This window comes from Pyrus communis, chromosome 7, assembly GCF_041283825.1.
Source record: "Pyrus communis isolate YQ-2024b chromosome 7, ASM4128382v1, whole genome shotgun sequence".
Lineage (NCBI taxonomy): Eukaryota > Viridiplantae > Streptophyta > Magnoliopsida > Rosales > Rosaceae > Pyrus > Pyrus communis.
In genome coordinates, this window is record NC_142571.1 from 1894267 (window position 1) to 1915143 (window position 20877).

General features: G+C 39.4%; 1 protein-coding gene across 2 annotated transcripts; it reads left to right on the top strand.

Annotated features, from left to right (window-relative positions):
• Positions 1-11245: 11245 nt before the first annotated feature.
• Positions 11246-20784, top strand: LOC137733538 (glutamate--cysteine ligase, chloroplastic-like). 2 transcript variants are annotated; one of them, XM_088697473.1, is made up of 16 exons: positions 11246-11595; positions 11702-11852; positions 11979-12086; positions 12238-12330; positions 12460-12543; positions 12661-12729; positions 12810-12880; positions 12999-13067; positions 13366-13459; positions 19106-19198; positions 19292-19372; positions 19565-19657; positions 19751-19831; positions 19914-19983; positions 20118-20210; positions 20540-20784. In XM_088697473.1, the coding sequence occupies exons 2-15, from the start codon at positions 11754-11756 to the stop codon at positions 20204-20206; spliced, it is 1194 nt and encodes a 397-aa protein (XP_088553599.1). In that variant the 5' UTR covers positions 11246-11595; positions 11702-11753; the 3' UTR covers positions 20207-20210; positions 20540-20784. The 2 variants fall into 2 exon arrangements, with proteins under 2 accessions (XP_088553599.1, XP_088553598.1); XM_088697472.1 differs by having other exon boundaries at positions 11251-11595; positions 20118-20784.
• Positions 20785-20877: the final 93 nt, after the last annotated feature.

Consider the following 20877-nt stretch of genomic DNA (forward strand, 5'->3'; position numbering starts at 1 on the left):
AAATACAGTTAGTAAGTTTGTTAGTATTTGGTTAAAGTAGTTAAGATTTCTCTTATAAAAACAATTGTGTAATATTTATTTAGTCAGTTAATACAAATCCTATTTCTCTCTCTAAACTCTCTCTCTAGAATCTCTCTTGTTTCTCTCTATCATCTTCTTCTTCCTCTGTACCAATTCTTCATCTTTTACAATGTAGTTAACACTTTTAAATGAGAAGATGTGCCCAAAATGTGATGAAAAATTCAACTTAATTGATAAAATATTAGACTTAAGCGAATATATACAATAAAAATGCAATAAAAAACGAGGACGAAATTGCAAATCTAAATAAATCATGGAGACTATCAGTATAATTTGCACTAAAAATTTTGAGGAAATTATAGTAATGGTCCATTAACTTTAACTCAATAGGAGCAATAGTCCCTCAACTAAAAATTCATGACCATTGTTTCTTTAACTCATCAAAACGTGCAACTATTGTGACAACCCGTTCCAAATTTTATGTTTTTATTAATTTTAAAAACTTAAATTTACGAAAATGCCCTAGAGGCAAGGACTTTGACTTCCGTTGACCATCGGTTTGGGAGATGTGAGACTTATTTTTTTAGTATATCCTCGTAGTACTCGTTGGTGCAAACGCATAGGCAAAAGCCGTTTGCGAGTCCGGATTATAACGGTATAGTTACGGACGTTCGAAATTGGTTATTCAATGTTTAGATTTAATTAAATTAAATCCCCACTTTGTGGGGTGAAGCCCAATCAGAAATGAGGAAAGAAGAAGAAGGAAAAAAAAAAAAAAAAAAAAAAAAAAGGGGGAAGTAGCCTTCCCGTCGACCCACACCCACCGCAAGCTCCCATTTTCCAAGGCCGATTCCGGTCAACTCCGATGGATTTTTTTGACGCCACCACCACCATCTTGAAGCTCTCATTCCCCTCTACAAAAATCACCCAAGAACCATCTTGATTGACCATGGTATGTGGCGGTTGGAGGCCACGAAAGTCGATGAAAATCAACAGTGCTCCGGCCACTCTTTTCGATTTTCCGGAAAATCGGCAAAGTGATGGCCAATGCCACCACTTGGTCTTTGTAGCCCATATCCCAAGAGAAAAACCCAACCAACCTTGACCTCATTGGACCACTGTAGAAGACGAATCGACACCGGGAAGCTTTAGGCACCCGCCGACTTTGTGAGCAAAATTGACCATCTTTCGTCCACTTTTGGACTTCGTGGCAGGTATGAAATTTGTTCCACTCATTGAGATCTTCATTTCTATGAAGTTTGAGAATTTTTGGAAATAGTTGGATTTTCAGGTGAGTCGGGGCGACCGACCACCACCCACAGCGACGCGTGCGGCGGTGTGTGGCCAGCGGGCCGCCAATGCTATTTTTAGGCTATGTTAAATGTTTTGAATTCAGTTTTGATATTTGAATGACGTAGGTTGATCGTTGGAGCCTAAATTCGTTACTTGATAAAAATATGAAGCGACGATCCGACCGTTGGATCGTCACCAAACTTTGATACATTATAATACATAATATTTTAAGATCATAGGAATTTATGGATCGGGAATCTGACGTACGGATCTTCCCCAAATTGGATTTGTAAGTTAGTAAAATAAATGTTAACGGCCACTTGGTTTTGGGCAATTGGTGGAGATTCGATCGTTGGATCGTAATGAAATTTTAATATGTTATTCTAGAAGCATATTGTGGATCTTTGGGAGTTGCACATTGGGAATCTGATATGCGGACTTCTGGGTCGAGCTATACAGGGTGTAGACCCTACCGTCGATCTTTGATCGACAGTTAACTTGTGGTCAATGGGTCTTGAACTATTTTAGAACGTCCTTGAGGATGTGTTTTACGTGAATTACATATTCTATTGATAAGAGTTCTGAGATGTGATTCGATAATTGGTCACATGCGCCAATCATTCGGGACGTCTCAATGCGTGCGCTAGAGAATCATAGCATGGACTCCAGGTGAGTGGATATGTCCTTCTTATCATATGTATATAATTGATAGTACCGCAAACGTTTCTAAATTTATTTATGCATGTCACATGCAAATAATTAACGTGAACTACGAATGGCTTAATCCCTGTTTAGGGTACGTAGACAGTCTAACGAGACGTTAGATGCAGCCATACAAGATGTGAGATTAAATAATTGAGACAATAGCTTTGTTTTGGGAATTGAACAATGTGAGGGACATTGGTGTAAAATGTGAGTTTTAACCTTATGTGTTGGTGGTTAAATGTTGGTTATAAATCAATGTACAAAGAATCGAGAAATTGAAGTAAGGAAACGCAAGTAGTGATAGTTAATTAAACTAGTGTCTAACTGAGCTTATCACCAATAATTATTCCTAAAACTAAGTAGTTTGGAAGTGGGGTGTTACAGATTATGCATTTCACGCTATGTTATAATATATATATATATTTGGAAACACTATGAAATGTTGGGTTTAGATTGTATCATGGCATATTCATATGTATATTACCTGAATCTCATTATTGTGAATGCTTTGAAGTGCCAAATGATGTTGCGAACGCTCAGGTGAGATTCAGGTAAGTACACTTTGGTGATAATGATGGTAGTGAGTATAATTGTGTTGAGATATATTAGAGCTCATAAACCTGCACCCCGGTGTTAGTGCTCCCGCCCGTGGCCAGGGCCTAGCCTTCACGTGATCATTCACCTCCCGCACCACAGACTCACCTTAAATCCAAGGTAGGTGCCAACTTGTCGTACAGACCACATTAGGTGGTTCCGACTCATAGGTGACCTGCAATTCGTCGCACAGCCTTCACGTGATCGTAGCACTTGAGCGTACTTATTTACACCCAACCTGTAGTACAGACCACTTTAGGTGGTTCCGACTTGTGTGCAAGTATACTTATGGATGAGATTGGCTAGCATGTTATTGAGCTATTGGCTAGCATATTGATGAGCTATTGGCTAGCATGTTATTGAGTTATTGGCTAGCATGTTGATGAGCTATTGGCTAACATGTTATTGCATATTAATAATATGAGCTATTAGCTAGCATGTTATTGAGCTATTGACTAGCATTGGTTGATGAGAGATGGACAAGTCGTATAGGTCACTATAGGTGACTCCGACTTATGTACTACCATTGATTGAGGAGATATGGGTGCAATCGTACATGTCACCATAGGTGACTTCCGACTTGCGTGCTAGTATGGATTATCAAACACATGATTATTTATGTTGCTAACGAGATGTTATGTTGTGGTATACTTTTGGATTTACTATTGTTATACATTTGATTTCATACTTATACGTAGTATAATTTTCTGTAAACTATTCAAGTTTTACGGCGAGGGGTTACTACCTTTGATAATGAAAATGATTTTGAAAATCTTTGTTTTGACCACTCACACTTTCTATTTTTTTCACCCCTCCAGGTTCTAATAGCATGGTTCCTTATCAACGAGGAAATGTGGCACTCCCAGTTCTGGTGGCTTATATTGATAGTATAATTATTATCTTTGTTCACTGTACTTGTCTTATGCTCTGTATCACGTGTGAAATGGGTCCATACCCGCTCACCGCGTAGTTGTGTATTTAGGCACTTTTAAGTTTAAATTTATTCACATTTTATACACTATCACACTTTATGACTTCGTCACCTTCCAGGTGTCGGCCAGCACAGCTCGATTCAAGGTTCTAGTGGACATTCCGGGTCGGGGTGTGTCAACTATGGTTGTGGAGCCAAAAATAATCAAGAAGAATATAGAGGTGACACGTGGATTCTAGGGTAAAAAGGACAAAATTACCCTCGATGAACACCGAAACTCATACACGCGAGCAATGGACAACCGTCCCTCAATCAAGTCAAAAGTGCTCAAAATAGGTATTTATTCAATACCTATTTCATCCATTCTCATCAAATATTCTTCACAAGGTAACCCCCAGATCTTTCCTTTCAAATTATAATTAATTAGCTAACTAATTGATTTATTAATTTATTAATTAGTTGCAAATCATGAATCTCACCCAGAAAACCATCCAAGTGGCATGTCCATCTCTTCCTAAAGGGGCTGGCCACACCGTTATATAAACACTCTCATTTTCTCCAAAACTCAATTCCAACTCTCTTGCTAAATTCTCCAAATTTCTCTAAATACTTTTCCCTCAAATTTTAACTTTAACATCGGAGGTTTTTCGGCCAAAGCACCCTCATTCATCATGGGTGCGTGAGGCTCTTGGCCTTGACCTAAGGTGTTAATTGTTTTGTAGATGCAATTTTGTCCAAGAAGAAGAAGGCGGAAATTTGCATCCACAAAATTGGTGTTTTCATTAAGAGTTTTGATCAAATGCTTGTAGAAGACTTTCGCATTCAAGGTTTTTCGTTTTATTGTTCATTTGTAGATTTTTTGTACGTTCTTATTCTTGGATTTTTTTTTCTAAAAATTCTTTGATAAAACGTAAAAGAAAAGTAAAATGGCAAGAGATTTGGAAACCTCAACGAATGGAAATTCCAATGTTCGAGGATTAAGACTGCAACGATTTACAAGGCTCAACACAACGATGAGTGAAGCGGCACCATCCCTACGGGGTACCACTATGGTAACCACCACAGCAGCCACATTCGGCAAGGCTCACGACACCACAACCACAGCCCAAGCCATGTCATTCAAGCCCACACGGGCCCAAGCCCAAGGTGAGATAGCCCGAGCCACTCAAGGCCGACGCGAACCCAACGCGTTGCTAAGCCGTGCCCTAGCCTCGCACCCATGTGCACCACACGCCGAACAACCCATTCCTGTGGCCTAGCCTGCTCCCGTGGCCTTCCAAGTTGCCCAAATCGGCCCAAGATTAATTCAAATCTCGGGGCCGGAGTTTACCACCTATAGAGAAACTTATCATCCAAGCCTTTCCATCTAATATGGCGAACAACACTTATCCCGACAAGTCATAGAGTTGACAAACGCCTTCGCGCAGCAAACAACTTTGGTGAATCAGCTCTTGCAGCATATCGAGATGCAATGTGCCTCAGACGAGGTGTCTTGAAGAAGGACAAGGGCATACGACGAACCTCTCCAGCAGTGTCCTGGCAATCAGTCACTCTACCAGCCACAAATTGAGCATTCGGGCAATGTACATTCCCGATTGGGCCCCCAAGATAGCATATACTCTCGTATTAGCGCGCAGAGGAACGTGCATTCTTGACTAAGCCTGTGAACAAGTATACACTCACGGTTGAGGCTACGACAATGCCCACAAGAAGCATCTTCCACCTCACATCAGAGTAGGCAGCATAACAGAGGGAGAGAAGCAGTCACTCAATCCGACTCAAGTTCAACCAGCAGCGTGCGAGTTACCTGCTCGCCTGCTAGGAACATACCACATAAACTGCAGCCACGACATAGACGAGTGGAGCATAGGAAAGAGTGGCCTAAACCAATAGGTCACGACCGGGGCAGCTGAAAGTTCCACTAACCCAGCAGAGGCAAATTCAAGAAGAAGTTGATAGGCTCTTGACTAAACGATTACGTAATTTTTAGCGCAACGAGGCTGCTAACGATGCGCTTCGACGAGACATGACCAACATAAGTATGTCACCATTCACGGATGAGATCGAGCAGACAAATCCACCTCGCGGGTTCACTATGCCTCACTTTAATTCGTACAAGGGAGACGAAGATCTGGATCGAGATCTTAAGCATTACCGTAGTACCATGATCCTTTTCAAGAACGACGACGCGCTTATGTGCAAATTTTTTGCCACAACTCTACATGGCAATTTATATAATTGATAGCCAAGCCAGTCATATACGATCATGTATATGCACATGCCACGAACGTCCATATGATCCATTCTCGATTGATGAAATGGTGACACTCTTCTTAGACTCACTTGATAATAACACTAAAGTGTAGCCTCATTCTGAGTAAAATATTAACTTAAAAGGCACAAGCACACATGGTCCAAACAAAAATGGAGACACTGCTTTTTGGATTCGACTATAATATAATGTACATGTCTTTGATCGCACGAATGTATATTGGGATAAGGTGGTTTCATGATTATTTAGAGTTTGAAAATTATATATGTGAAGGATTTTTTTAGGACACTTTAAATGTTTGGTATAAGTTTCTTTTGTGTCTATTAGATGTTTGAAGTAATGTTTACTAGGTAATATCTCAATAGGTTGTATTGATGACACTCAACAAATTCTCTCGATATCGCTCATTAGATTACTTAGGCATATGTCGTATTTGTTGATATGTGCGTAACATAATTTGGCTGACGAAAATAAGCTTACCAAGTATTCGACGAAACACCTCGATAAATAAATTGAAATTTTTTACCGATTTCTGTTTGAATCTAAATTTATTTTACTTTGAATTAGAATCCTCGAGGTTCGGATTCTAGATCCGCTAATGCTTATATGAAAATTCATTAGCTGTATAGAATCTGGAAAGTATATTCCTGCAATGTAAAAGAAGAGAAAGGAAAAGTAAGAAGGCATTCTTTGCAAACTAGAGATTAATATTAGTTGAGAAGAAATAAATAAGGTTCATTGAATAAAGATTGATGGAAAAGGCACACCAGGTAAAGTCATTGCATAGCATCCCACATGCCAAAAGACAAATTCCAGGGAATTGGATCCCATTTGGATTTACTTTTCAAGAATTCTAAGGATCTTCATATTTTAGTCGTTCATCGTATATCGTATAATCAGAATAATTTGATTTTTTATTTAAAATTAAACATAAATAATATCTGATGAAAACTAACCGCACGATATACGATAAATAGCTAGAATGTGGGAATTCCTAAGATTCCATAAAGTGGATCCAGAGAGGATCCTCTTCCAAATTCCAGATCTTATATTTCACACGGCACATTTTAAATTCGATTTTTGACGTTGTTAAATCGTACAAGGAACCTTTGTAAGTCTTCTTAACTTCCCAAAAGGTGGATTGCTGTGATGCAATCACTAATTTGGATTTTATAAACAAAATTAAAAATTAAAAATTAAAACAGAATTTAATTTATTAATTAGAACAACTTCAAGCAAAAAGACAAATAAAAATGCATATTATGAGTCATGAGGTGCGAACACCAAAATTTTATACTTGAGAAAAGAAAAGGGGGTTACTGAAAGAGAGGGGAAGCAACGGGGAAATGAAAAAGGGAGGGAGAGAGCCCAAGAGGGAAAGGGTTGCTTTGAAAGGGAAAAGACCCCGTGATGTGCAAGTGAAGCTCAGGGGGCGATCTGGGTGGGAGACTTAAGGATGCAAACGTTTCACTGGCTTTTCTAATTTCAGGTGATTCAAGTGTTCTCTCGGCTTTTCCTTCCGTTAAGCTTATTGTCCTCCGTTTGGATGTTACTTCCTTCTCATAAATTAAAATAGATTTGAGTATAGTTCATTATTTGTTATGTCAAACGTGATAAGGACAGGACATGATGGGTTATGAGTTTATAATATAGTTGGTTATCTAATTTTTCCTTATATAGTTACAAGTCATGTCTTATAAGTCTTTGTCAATCCAATCTTATCCTTTAGACTCAATTCCTTCAGCCCACCAAACGGACTCTTAGGGTTTTAGAGCATCAGCCATGGTGCATTGATTGCTTCTGAGCTTTCTGCAAATGGTTTCTTTTTGGTTGGAAGTTTTGGGTTTTTTGTTTAACTGATGCATTGAATTTCAGCACCAAAGGCTCGGAATTGAGATGCTTCTCATTGAATTGTTGAATTTATGGCGGGAAAATCCCATATTTTAGGAAATTGACAAGAAACTTGGTGGTTATATATGAGATACTCAAGGTTCTAAAAGACTTTAAGCGCTAGTCGAGCGGCGGGCTGATGTCTAACGTTTAGACGGGGGTCTAGGCGGACTATGCGAATTTAAGTAACTTTATTGTACATTGTGCATATAAGTGCCTATTTATACTTGAAGAAAAATAATTGTAAATATCAATTGCAAAATAAAATGACATATATATTATAAAGTATTAAAACATATTGAAAACATGGGGAACAAACATATAATGAGTTTTCATCCTAATATTCAACATGTCTCTTACATTTTATTGAAAAAATAAAATACAAAATGAAAGTTATCTATTTTCTCTTTAAGTAAGAGTCGCGACCTAGGCGGGTTTAGGTGGGCCAGGCGGAAGCCTAAGCAGGTATAAGCACACTTTCTTAATTTTCAAATGCCCCAGAACTAATCCGGACAGTGAAAAGCTGCCGTGTCCATGGACGGGGCCACTATAAGCCTAGAGGGCGGATGCCCCCACACATTTTTTTTTTCCTTCTGTGCAAAAAAATTGTACAGTTTTGCATAGGGTTAATTGGTATCAAGGGAAATGTTAAGGAGACTCTTCTAAAAGTGGATCTCTCCATGGATTCTCGGTCACCTCATGTTTTTAGCACAATCCCTATATCAACATTATTAAACATTGTGGCAAAAACATGAGGTGGTGGAGAGTCCCACTTTGAGAGTCTCCTTAGCATTTCTCTTAGTATCAATATGACTGACTTCACCAACAAAGATTCTAAGTATTTTGTATGAAAAACTTTATGGATTAATATGTAAGTGTTTTGTTTAGTAAAATTTTTAGTTTGTTAATTGTAACTTTATTGTTTGAGAATGCCCCCATTCATACAATGACGTAAATAAAGAAGTGCTTTGTGGACTTTCTTTTTGATCAAGTTTTGCATTAAGAGGAAATTGTTGTGCCTTGGCCCGTTCGTTAGTGCGGAACCGAGATTCAGATTACAACCTCACCAAAATCACACACAGTTGAACAAAATAAAATACAAGAAATAAAGACACAGAGAAATTTGCGAGGTTCGGCAAAAAACTGTTGTGCCTTGGCCCGTTCGTTAGTACGGAACCGAGATTCAGATTACAACCTCACCAAAATCACACACAGTTGAACAAAATAAAATACAAGAAATAAAGACACAGAGAAATTTGCGAGGTTCGGCAAAAAACTGCCTACGTCCCCGGAGAGATATTGCTCTTCACTATGAGAACAACAGTACAAGTATACATGAGTTAAATCGACATAACCCAATCCCATATCCCTTGTACACCCACTCACAGAATTTTCCCAAGAGCCTCACTCTACCCCAAGAGTTCTTTCACTAGAATACTTTTCACTCTAGCTCTCTTGATTTTCTCTCAACCCATGTTCAACCTTTTCCATGGGAGAGCCGAATGCTCTCCCCCTTGGATGCTCTCTTTCACACTCCACAAAGGCATAACCAAATGCCTTAATATAAACAAAAGGCCCCGCCTTCTCTCTCTCCTCTTCTCTCTTTCGGCTCATCACTCAAGGCCAATTCTTTGCCTTTGTAAAAGCCACAAATCAAGGGCTAAACATCATAATGATGTCCCCTTTTTTCTTTGTCCCTTTCTTTAGCCGAAAGTAGCTAGCACTCCACATGGTTGAGATGAAATTGTTGCCAACTCATAATATGAGCCAATCACAACAATCTCCACCTTGGCGAATACACCATGCAAAAATCCTTGCACCCATCACCAAAGCCCATTGGCCTTACGTACCAGCATGCACACTCTGAATCCACCTCGTTGGTCCTGTTCCGATTCAGTTACTGCCAATGCATGTGCAGCTGCTGCAAGCTAAAAAATCACCATTTAGCTTCAGACAGGATCTCAACACATCCTCGTCTCCTCCAGCAGGTTTTCCTCCTCTTCATTGTCTGCAACCTGGAAACTCGTCAGCGCGCCTATTCCAGCAACAACCCATCGAGCCAGACAAAATTCCCACACTTCCTCCTACCTCAGGATCTTCTCATCACCTATGAATCCCATAGCTCCACCTGCTGCAAAACCCCTGCAACACTTGAGACTAAACATCACCAGGAGAAGTGTTGCTTCGAGTACCTAGAGGGCATACTCAAAGTCTTCCACCACAAACTTGCTAACCCGGCCTTGCACCCGTAGCACTGTGGACCCTTGTCTCCGGAACCGGATCCGAACCTGCTGTCTCTCTCAGATCCTCTTTCCAATTTTCTTCCACGATTTCAACCTTGAATAGCTTAAGCAGTCTTGTGCCCACCATCATCCATGGTCTCTTGTGTGTATCATTCCACACCAAAGAAGCTTGCACCTGCTCCAAACTTACTGTTTCTTTCCTTACAGTAAAGTTTCACAAGGTTCTCGTACAAATCTGAAAGTGAGGTAAGAAGAAAGAGGCCTTTGTCTTCTTCCTCAACATCAACTTTCGCAGTTGATCCAAGCATCCCTAAACACGGCTTCCATTTCTTCAGGCTTCCATTACTCTCCTTTACCAAGAGCAAAACCGCCTCTTCCTTTAAACTGCTCAACTGAAAATTCCATGGTGAACAACAAATCTGGACCTCCAACGAAACAAAGCCTCCAACAATGCTCTGATACCAATTGTTGTGCCTTGGCCCGTTCTTTAGTGCGGAACCAAGATTCAGATTACAACCTCACCAAAATCACACACAGTTGAACAAAATAAAATACAAGAAATAAAGACACAGAAAAATTTGCGAGGTTCGGCAAAAAACTGCCTACGTCCCCGGAGAGATATTGCTCTTCACTATGAGAATAACAGTACAAGTATACATAAGTTAAATCGACATAACCCAATCCCATATCCCTTGTACACCCACTCACAGAATTTTCCCAAGAGCCTCACTCTACCCCAAGAGTTCTTTCACTAGAATACTTTTCACTCTAACTCTCTTGATTTTCTCTCAACCCATGTTCAACCTTTTCCATGGGAGAGCCGAATGCTCTCCCCCTTGGATGCTCTCTTTCACACTCCACAAAGGCATAACCAAATGCCTTAATATAAACAAAAGGCCCCGCCTTCTCTCTCTCCTCTTCTCTCTTTCGGCTCATCACTCAAGGCCAATTCTTTGCCTTTGTAAAAGCCACAAATCAAGGGCTAGACATCATAATGATGTCCCCCTTTTTCTTTGTCCCTTTCTTTAGCCGAAAGTAGCTATCACTCCACATGATTGAGATGAAATTGTTGCCAACTCATAATATGAGCCAATCACAACAGAAATGGAGTTGTGTAATGCCTAAAATCAAAATGGTTAAATAGTGGACAAATCTCTCTCTAGTTAAAGTGTTGCATCGAACTCACATTTATTCTCCAAGGTTATCATAAATACATTTGGTTTTCACAGTTTTTAATTAGTTTCGGTACAAGATATATATGTATTATGATTTCCTTATGATTATACGTCTGTTAGGATCCTGTAGGATCGTGGCTGTAAATACAACTTGTTCTGTAAAGGAAAAAAATATAATCCTTGAAGTTGAACTTCAAAATTTGCTGATCAAGAAAGATCAAAGAGGTTAGCAGCTTGTTGTTGTGAGCAGCCATGGCACTCATTTCACAGATAGCTTCACTATATTTTGCTGCTAGGAAGACAGATTTTGCATGTAGCAGGCAACCTAGAAGAAGGCCAGAAACGACGGCGTAGCGTGACAGTTAATGCAAGGCCTCCCACAGAAGCAGCTGCAGTTTCAACAGAGCCACTGACCAAGGAGGATCTCATAGGCTACTTTGCCTCTGGATGCAAGCCTAAGGAAAATTGGAGGTAATTTATACTATATTATTGCATTATTTTAACCATGCTTTGTGTGCTCAGTTTTTTGGATAGCTTGTGCTAATTTTTGTAAACTTGATCGTGCTTCCGTCCTTAGGATTGGGATTGAACATGAGAGGTTTGGGTTTGACCTAAAAACTTTACGTCCAATGAAGTATGAACAAATAGCTGAGTTGCTTAATGGGATTGCTGAGGGATTTGGTTGGGATAAAAATTTTGAAGGTGGCAACATTATTGCACTTAAACAGGTATAATATTGCTTAAATTCGCCTGTAATTTGTGCATTCTCGTATGACTCAATATGTTTAATCAGTTAACGAGAAACCCTTGCCATTTATCATGATTTTTATATAAAATGTGACAATGCTGGGTAGGGTAACCAAAGCATAGCGCTGGAGCCTGGAGGTCAGTTCGAGCATAGCGGTGCGCCCCTTGAAACTCTGCATCAAATTCATGCTGAAGTTGATTCACACCTTTATCAGGTCAGTAAAGATATTTCTACTTTGAAATTCATGTGCAACTATGCCACAATCTATTCATAAATCGTTTTTAGTTAAAGGCCACTTCCAGAATGTTCTCTGTTTTTTCCTTCCTCTTGGATGCTAACTTGTTTGTGTGTACATTTTTTACTAGGTTCAATCGGTTCTAAAGGAAATAGGAATTGGATTGCTTGATATTGGTTATCAGCCTAAATGGGAGATTAAAGACATACCTTTGATGCCCAAGGTATAATCCTCCGTACAACCATATGGAGATGCATTTTCGATTCTTATATTGGGATAGCAAATGTTGAAACATGCCTTGTTGACTGCCAAAAGTTGTTATAACTTCTTCTGATAAAATGTTTTGGCTCAGGAAAGATATCAAGTTTTTTTAAATTACATGCCCAAAGTCGGCTCACGAGGAATTGATTCAATGTTCAGGACTTGTAGTGTACAGGTATGACGATTTGTACTAATCAAAGGAGGGTCTTGCTATGAATACTTGCGACGTGATTGATTTGGTCACGGAAGATCTTTTAAACTCGTGAGCACCATCAATGTTCATTTTTTCTAGGTTAATCTGGACTTCAGTTCGGAAACAGATATGATAAGGAAACTCCGTGCTAGTCTTGCTTTGCAGCCTGTGAGGATTATGATCCCTTGTTTTTGGTGTAAAATTTGTTTATTTTCGGGTGTCTATTAACCTTTCAACAAATGAAACAGATTGCTACAGCTCTATTTGCAAATTCACCTTTCACTGAAGGAAAGCCAAATGGTTTTCTTTGCACGAGAAGGTTTCTGTATTCTGTTTTGTTCTGGTCTAATGCATTCTATTATTTCTCTTTTTAGTGGAGTCGTTATTATTTGGTCGATACATGGCATCTGTATTGATTATTCGACTTCTTGTTACAGTGAAATTTATAATGATGTGGACAAGGATCGTACAGGCATGCTTCCCTTTGTTTTTCATGACTCCTTTGGGTAAGATCTTTATACTTATGAAACAAGTTCTTGCTATTTTCCTCTGAAACTTTGTAAGCTTGTGCATAAATAATCCAATGTCTTTCAGAATAGATAGCTCTGGTCTCCTTTTTTGCCTAATCCACTTATTATTTTTTCGTTGTTTGTTATGCAGTTAAATTTGCTGTGTTTGGTATTTGTTCTATTCGGTTTGGCATTGTTGTTCTATGGTCCATGTTTATCAAATGCTGATTTTTCTTTCATAGTTGTACAAACCTTTGAATGTTTCTAGTCGATTTTATCTTATTATCTTGTGCAGGTTTGAGCGCTATGTTGATTATGCTCTTGATATTCCCATGTACTTTGTCTACCGGAACAAGAACTATTTTGACTGTACTGACATGACCTTCCGGGTTTCCATCTATCTGTTGTGCTAGGATAGCACCAAATCAATTTTGGAACCAACTCAAGCTAACCCACAGGAAATATATCAAATAAAATGCAAGAACAAAATATAAAAGAACACCAAGATTTTAACGAGGTTCCTCCACAGTCAGTGTAACTGGAGTACGTCCTCGGAGCAGTAGGAGCTCACCCAATAATCCACTATCAACCAAATGGGAGTTTACAAAGTGTTGGCAATCTCACAACCCAAAAGCCCAATACACCCAATAGCTCACACACACCAAAGAAACAAATAGAGGAAGAAATATAATGAATAATTTCTTCTCTATACATATAGCTCAAAACTATTACAACAACAACTACTTTGGTAAATGATTACTAACCAAAGAGAGGAGCTCTTTTCAAATGGGGGATGCGGCACCCCTTGTTCTCTGCCCTCTTTCTCTCTGCAAAACTCTCTGCAAAACTCTCTGCAACTCTCCCTTCTCTCTTGTTTCCACACAACCGAATGGAAGAAAGCAACCAAACCCTTCATTATTAAAGAGCCAAAACCCACGGGTGGTAGACAAAAGAAAAAGCAACCCTTATTTTCTTCCCCAAAACAAGGAAAGATGTTTCCCACCTTTGGTTTGTTTAATCTAAAGTATGGCCACTTGGCCACTTATTCAACAATCTCCACCTTGGCCAAGTTCCGAAAAACGTCATGATAAGCCAAACAACACAATTAACACACAACATCACTCCCAATCACTAGCAAGAGAACAACTCATGCCGAGCCAAATGCTCCAAAACTCCTACTGCTCAACGCCTTCTTTATATAGGCAAAATGTGAGCCAAGTTCAAGCAATGAACAAACTTGGCTACACCAACAACCTTAGTCAACATATCAGCGGGGTTGTCTTTAGTTGGAATCTTATGGAGAATGATCTCCCCTTCACCAACTACTTCACGAACAAAGTGATAACGCACATCTATGTGCTTGGTCCTCGCATGATGAACCTGATACTTAGCCAAATAAATGGCACTCTAACTATCACAATGTACCTCCACCTGCTTCTGATCAACCCCCAAATCTCTAATCAGTCCATGTATCCAAATAGCCTCCTTTATAGCTTCAGCAACTGCCATATATTCAGCCTCTGTAGTAGACAAGGCAACAGACGACTGCAAAATGGACCTCCAACAAACTGGCCCTTTAGCCATAGTAAATACATAGCCTGTAGTAGACTTCCTTCCATCCAGATCACCTGCATAATCTGAATCAACATAACCAACAGCAAAATGACCAATACCAGAGTCATCCCTCTCAAAGCATAAACCAACATCTCGAGTACCATGGAGATACCTCAATATCCACTTAGCTGCATTCCAATGCTCTTTACCAGGATTATGCATATATCGACTCACCATGCCAACTGCATGAGCAATATCCGGTCTAGAACATACCATTGCATACATCAAACTACCAACCAAATTTGCATATGGTATATTTTTCATTTGCAGCTTCTCCTTATCAGCTTTAGGACATTGTAGAGAACTCAATTTAAAATGAGGAGCCAAAGGGGTACTAACCGGTTTAGTTGAATCATGAACTCCAAACTTCCGAATCAACTTCTCAAGGTATTGTCTTTGATTCAAACAAACCAAATCCTTCTCTCTGTCTCTAGTGATCTCCATGCCAAGGATCTTCTTTGCTTCACCAAGATCCTTCATCTCGAACTCATTTTTCATTTGCTTCTTCAATTTCTCAATCTCTTCAACATTCTTTGAGGCAATCAACATATCATCAACATATATCAACAAATAAATGAAAGACCCATCTTGCAACTTCTTGAAGTACACACAATGATCATATTGACTTCTAGAATAATTTTGGCCTCTCATAAATTTATCAAACCTCAAATACCATTGTCTTGGAGATTGCTTCAAATCATAAAGTGATTTCTTCAACTTGCAAAACAAATTTTCTTTCCCTTTCACTTTATACCCATCCGGTTGACACATATAAATCTCTTCATTCAAATCACCATGTAGGAAAGCCGTCTTCACATCAAGTTGCACAAGTTCAAGATCATATTGTGCAACAAGAGCTAACATAATGCGAATTGAGGAGTGCTTCACAACTGGAGAAAAGATTTCATTGTAGTCAATGCCCTCCTTTTGTGCATACCCTTTAGCAACTAATCTTGCTTTGAATCTGACATTGCGTTTCTCATCAGCATCTTCCTTCTTGGCATACACCCATTTGCAACCAATAGCTTTCTTACCCTTAGGCAATTTAACTAACTCCCAAGTCTTGTTTTTCATGAGAGAATTCATCTCGTCGCCCATGGCATTGCACCACTTCTCCTTTTCCTCACTCTCAATGGCTTCCTCAAAATTGGATGGAATCTCATCAGTGATAATAGGAAGAGCAAAAGCAACATAATCACTATACCGAGCTGGCTTGGTAATTTGTCTTTTTCCTCTGTTCTTGGCAATAGACTCTTGAGGTGAAACTTGCTCTTCAACTTGAATAGAATCTTCAAGTTCAACTTCTTCAACATCCTCATGGTCTCCCACTTCTTCACTTGTAGTGGCTTCGACATCAGCGGAAATAGGATTTGAAGTACTAGAGGCAACTTTCTCAAGCTCCACCTGTTGGACATCTTTCACATTCTTCTCAGAGTCTCTAAACATATTTTCTTCATCAAATGTCACATCTCTGCTGATTACAAGTTTCTTCATCTCCGGGCACCATAACCTGTAACCTTTGACACCACTACTAAAACCAAGAAAGATAGCCTTTTTGGCTCTAGGATCAAGTTTATTTTCAGTTACATGAAAATAAGCAGGTGAACCAAAAATACGAATATAATCATAATCATTAGAAGGTTTTCCAGTCCATACCTCCATTGGCGTCTTACCCTGAACAGCAGCTGAGGGTAATCGGTTGATGATGTGACATGCATAAGTAACTGCCTCTGTCCAAAACGACTTGCTCAAACCCGACTGAGACAACATGCATCTAACCTTCTCAAGCAAGGTTCGATTCAATCTTTCTGCAACTCCATTTTGTTGTGGAGTTCCCCGGACACTAAAATGTCTCACAATCCCTTCCTCTTTGCAAACTTTAAAGAAAGGGTCGGATGTGTATTCACCACCATTATCCGATCTCAAAATCTTAATCTTTCTCCCAGTCTGGTTCTCAACCATTTTCTTCCAACCCAAGAAAATGCTCAACACCTCACTTTTGTGCTTCATAGTGTAGACCCAAGACCTTCTTGAATAATCATCAACAAAGGTCACGAACCAATGTCTACCACTCAAAGAGGGAGTCTTTGTAGGACCCCAAACATCCGAATGCACATAATCAAGAATGCCCTTCGTCTGATGTACAGCAGTACCAAACTTCACTCTAGTTTGCTTTTCCAAGACACAATGCTCACAGAAATCAAGCTTACAAGTCGTGGCACCTTTTAGAAGACCTTGTTTCACAAGCCCTTGTAGAGCTTTCTCACCGGCATGGCCTAATCTCATATGCCACAATCTAGTAGTATCAGAATCGGATTTGCCCATATTTTCTAAGACTACAGATGCTTCACCTGTCATAGTGCTTCCTTGCAATAAATACAAATGGCCACATCGAGGAGCTTTCATCACAACAAGTGCACCATAAGTCACCTTCAATGTTTGCCCATCTGAATAAAACCTGAAGCCCTTGGCTTCCAAAGTTCCCAAAGAAATAAGATTTTTCTTCAAATTCGGTACACACCGAACACCTGTCAACTCTTTAACCATGCCATCATGCAACTTCAAACGAACTGTACCAATCCCTTTTGTTGTGCAAGGATTGTCATCTCCCATGAACACAACACAGCCATCAAACTCTTTCAAGCTTGAAAACCAATCCTTGTGAGGAGTCATATGATGAGTACAACCCGTATCCAAAACCCACTTAGTAGCACAATCAAATGATGAGGAAGTGGTTAAAGCAAAATCAGAAAAATCTGTTTCAACCTCAGCAACATTAGCTTCAGAACTTTCTTTGCCTTTGGTCTTCAATCTAGGACAATCTTTCTTCCAATGGCCCTTATTACGACAAAAGGCACATTCATCCCTTTCCAAAGGTTTTCTACCTTTAGAGTTTCCTCTAGGTCGAGACTGTGATTTTTTCCTGCTAGAAGAGGATCTCCTCTCCGATGATCTACCTCTAACAAATAAAGCTTCAGAGGTACTATCATGATTTTTATCTCTATGTCTCATTTCATAATTCATCAAGGCATTTGACACATCTTCAAATTTCACAGTTTCTTTACCATGCATAATAGTGGTAACAAAATGCTCATAAGAGTCCGGCAAGGAATTCAACAATATTAAGGCCTTATCTTCATCCTTAATATCCTCATCTAAATTTAACAAGTCAGCAATCAACTTATTAAAAGCATCAAGGTGTCTAATCATTTTTGTACCTTCTTTGTATTGGAAGCGGTAGAGCTTTTTCTTCAAGTGTAGCCGGTTCTCTGCACTTTTCGTCATATACTTGTCTTCCAATTTTTGCCACAACACACTTGCCAAAGTCTCCCGCATCATAAAATACTTCTGAGTTTTTGCAAGGCACAATCGAATTGAAGAGCAAGCCCACAAATTTAATTTCTCTCATTCCAGTTTCGACATAGCTTCAGGCTTCTCTCCCAAGGCGGCAAGAAGATCTTGTTGAGCCAACACATCTTTAACCTCACATTGCCACATCCCGAAGTTGTTTGTGCCATCAAACTTTTCCACTTCGAACTTTGCATTTTGCACCGTAGTTCTTGCAAATCCGGAGCTGCTTCCAAAAGGATTCTCATCTTGCCCGTCTGACATTTTTGGCAATTAGACAATACCCAAGAGCAACCAGTGCTCTGATACCAATTGTTGTGCTAGGATAGCACCAAATCAATTTTGGAACCAACTCAAGCTAACCCACAGGAAATATATCAAATAAAATGCAAGAACAAAATATAAAAGAACACCAAGATTTTAACGAGGTTCCTCCACAGTCAGTGTAACTGGAGTACGTCCTCGGAGCAGTAGGAGCTCACCCAATAATCCACTATCAACCAAATGGGAGTTTACAAAGTGTTGGCAATCTCACAACCCAAAAGCCCAATACACCCAATAGCTCTCACACACCAAAGAAACAAATAGAGGAAGAAATATAATGAATAATTTCTTCTCTATACATATAGCTCAAAGCTATTACAACAACAACTACTTTGGTAAATGATTACTAACCAAAGAGAGGAGCTCTTTTCAAATGGGGGATGCGGCACCCCTTGTTCTCTACCCTCTTTCTCTCTGCAAAACTCTCTGCAAAACTCTCTGCAACTCTCCCTTCTCTCTTGTTTCCACACAACCGAATGGAAGAAAGCAACCAAACCCTTCATTATTAAAGAGCCAAAACTCACGGGTGGTAGACAAAAGAAAAAGCAACCCTTATTTTCTTCCCCAAAACAAGGAAAGATGTTTCCCACCTTTGGTTTGTTTAATCTAAAGTATGGCCACTTGGCCACTTATTCAACACTATCCTTTTCATAGCTAGTCTTGTAATTTGAGGCTTTCTTCTGTAGTTGCAAGCTCTCTGTGCCAAGCTACTGTTTTGTTAACGACATAGTATGGCTATATTCCCGCAGGAGTTTATGGCAGGAAAGCGTTGTTGCATTCCGGGTGAAGTTATTCCAACCATAAGTGATTGGGAGATGCATTTGGGAACTATATATCCTGAGGTTCATTTCATACATACGTGCGTCAACAATCTAATTATTCGTTTTTGCTTCTCTGATGTTATTGCCTAATTATCCGATTTTTTTCCCATTCAGGTTAGGCTGAGGAAATACTTGGAGATGAGGGGCGCTGGTTCAGGGCCTTGGAAGACATTTTGTGGTTTGCCAGCATTTTGGGTAATATGCATTTCGACTCCTCATATCAAACTAGTTCATTTGTTCTTCTTAACTATATCTAAGCAGCCAAAGGCGTTTGAACGTTATTTTCTGATAACAGATGTAACAAATATTATAATTTTTGTATCTACCGGTATTTCAATTATGTCTTTGTGGCTCTTACGTACCCTGTGAGTTTCTTTAAAATCCCAGACTGGTTTATTGTACGATGAAGTTTCCCTACCAAATGTGTTGGACATGATAGCTGATTGGACCACCGAAGAAAGACAGATGCTGAGAGATAAGGTGATGTCAAACGCTTCACAACAAAGCTCATTCTTCTGCATTATTGTACAACGGTTAAGTTCCCAAATCTGATTGTAAAATTACATGTTGCAGGTACCCAAAACTGGTCTAAAGACGCCATTTCGTGGAGGACTGCTGCAGCATGTTGCCAAAAATGTGGTGAAGTTTGCCAAGGTAAATTAGACTTCTCTTACTGCTTTAAGTGTGCGTGTATGCGTGCGCGGCTGGCTCATAGGATCCGTCTATTCTTGTGCAGGATGGCCTGGAAAGAAGAGGCTTGAATGAATCGGGATTTTTGGATGGGGTGGTGGAGGTGGCGAGAACCGGTATGGGATTGGGAGCTAAGCTAAGCTGATTTTCCATTACTAAGCGTGACGATCACTAAATTTTCATTTGGTGTTTTGTTTTCTTTTTGGCGGAAATTGTGTGTTTACGTTGAACCATAAATTATGTATTGCAGGTGTAGCACCAGCTGAGAAGCTGTTGCAGCTGTATTACGGGGAATGGGGGCAAAATATAGACCCCGTCTTCGAGGAGCTACGATACTGATCAGGCAAGGCACTTTGCTGGGATCTTTCATCTTTGTGTGTAAACCTTGCAAAGTTTCTTGTGTTCAAGGATGATTCCGACAAAGGGCCGAAATTTGCCTTCGTTGCATCTACCTATTTGTTATAACATTTTCCGAAACAAGTCATGTTGGACTTGTGTGTTCTAGCATGTTTATCTCTCTGGTTAAGCTCTTTGGTTTGAGAGATCCTTCTTTGTGAGGATCCTGTGATCCTCCAATCATATCCGTTCATCGTAGTTTTCGTCAGATATTATTTATATTCAATTTTAAATATATAAAAAATAAAAAACCCATCTTATGTCATGCACCTGCAGCAAAGATGCCACAGGCTTCAAGGAATCGGACGGTCGAGCACAAAACAAAATATGCTTTAATGCGGCTTAGGAATAGGTACAAAACAAAATATGAAAAAGTATCTTTGTTTAAAGTAATAAAATATAAAGCATTTGTCGATTTTCTTCCGAATTTGTAAAGAGTTGTCAATATTTTCCTAAATTTTAATTATTGCCGGTTATAGCCTAGAATTTTTATAATTGACAAATTTTCTTCTAAATTTTAATTTTGGCCAGTTAACCCTTTAAATTTTTATAATTACCCAATATCCCAACTTTAATCCCCCCAACCATTAAATTTAAACAAAAAATGTACAAAG

Coding starts and splice junctions, on each gene's coding strand:
- LOC137733538 (XM_088697473.1), top strand. CDS start 11,754: ATGAAGTATGAACAAATAGCTGAGTTGCTTAATGGGATTGCTGAGGGA. Junction 12,730..12,809: donor CTAGTCTTGCTTTGCAGCCT/GTGAGGATTATG, acceptor CAAATGAAACAG/ATTGCTACAGCTCTATTTGC. Junction 19,832..19,913: donor ATGTGGTGAAGTTTGCCAAG/GTAAATTAGACT, acceptor ATTCTTGTGCAG/GATGGCCTGGAAAGAAGAGG.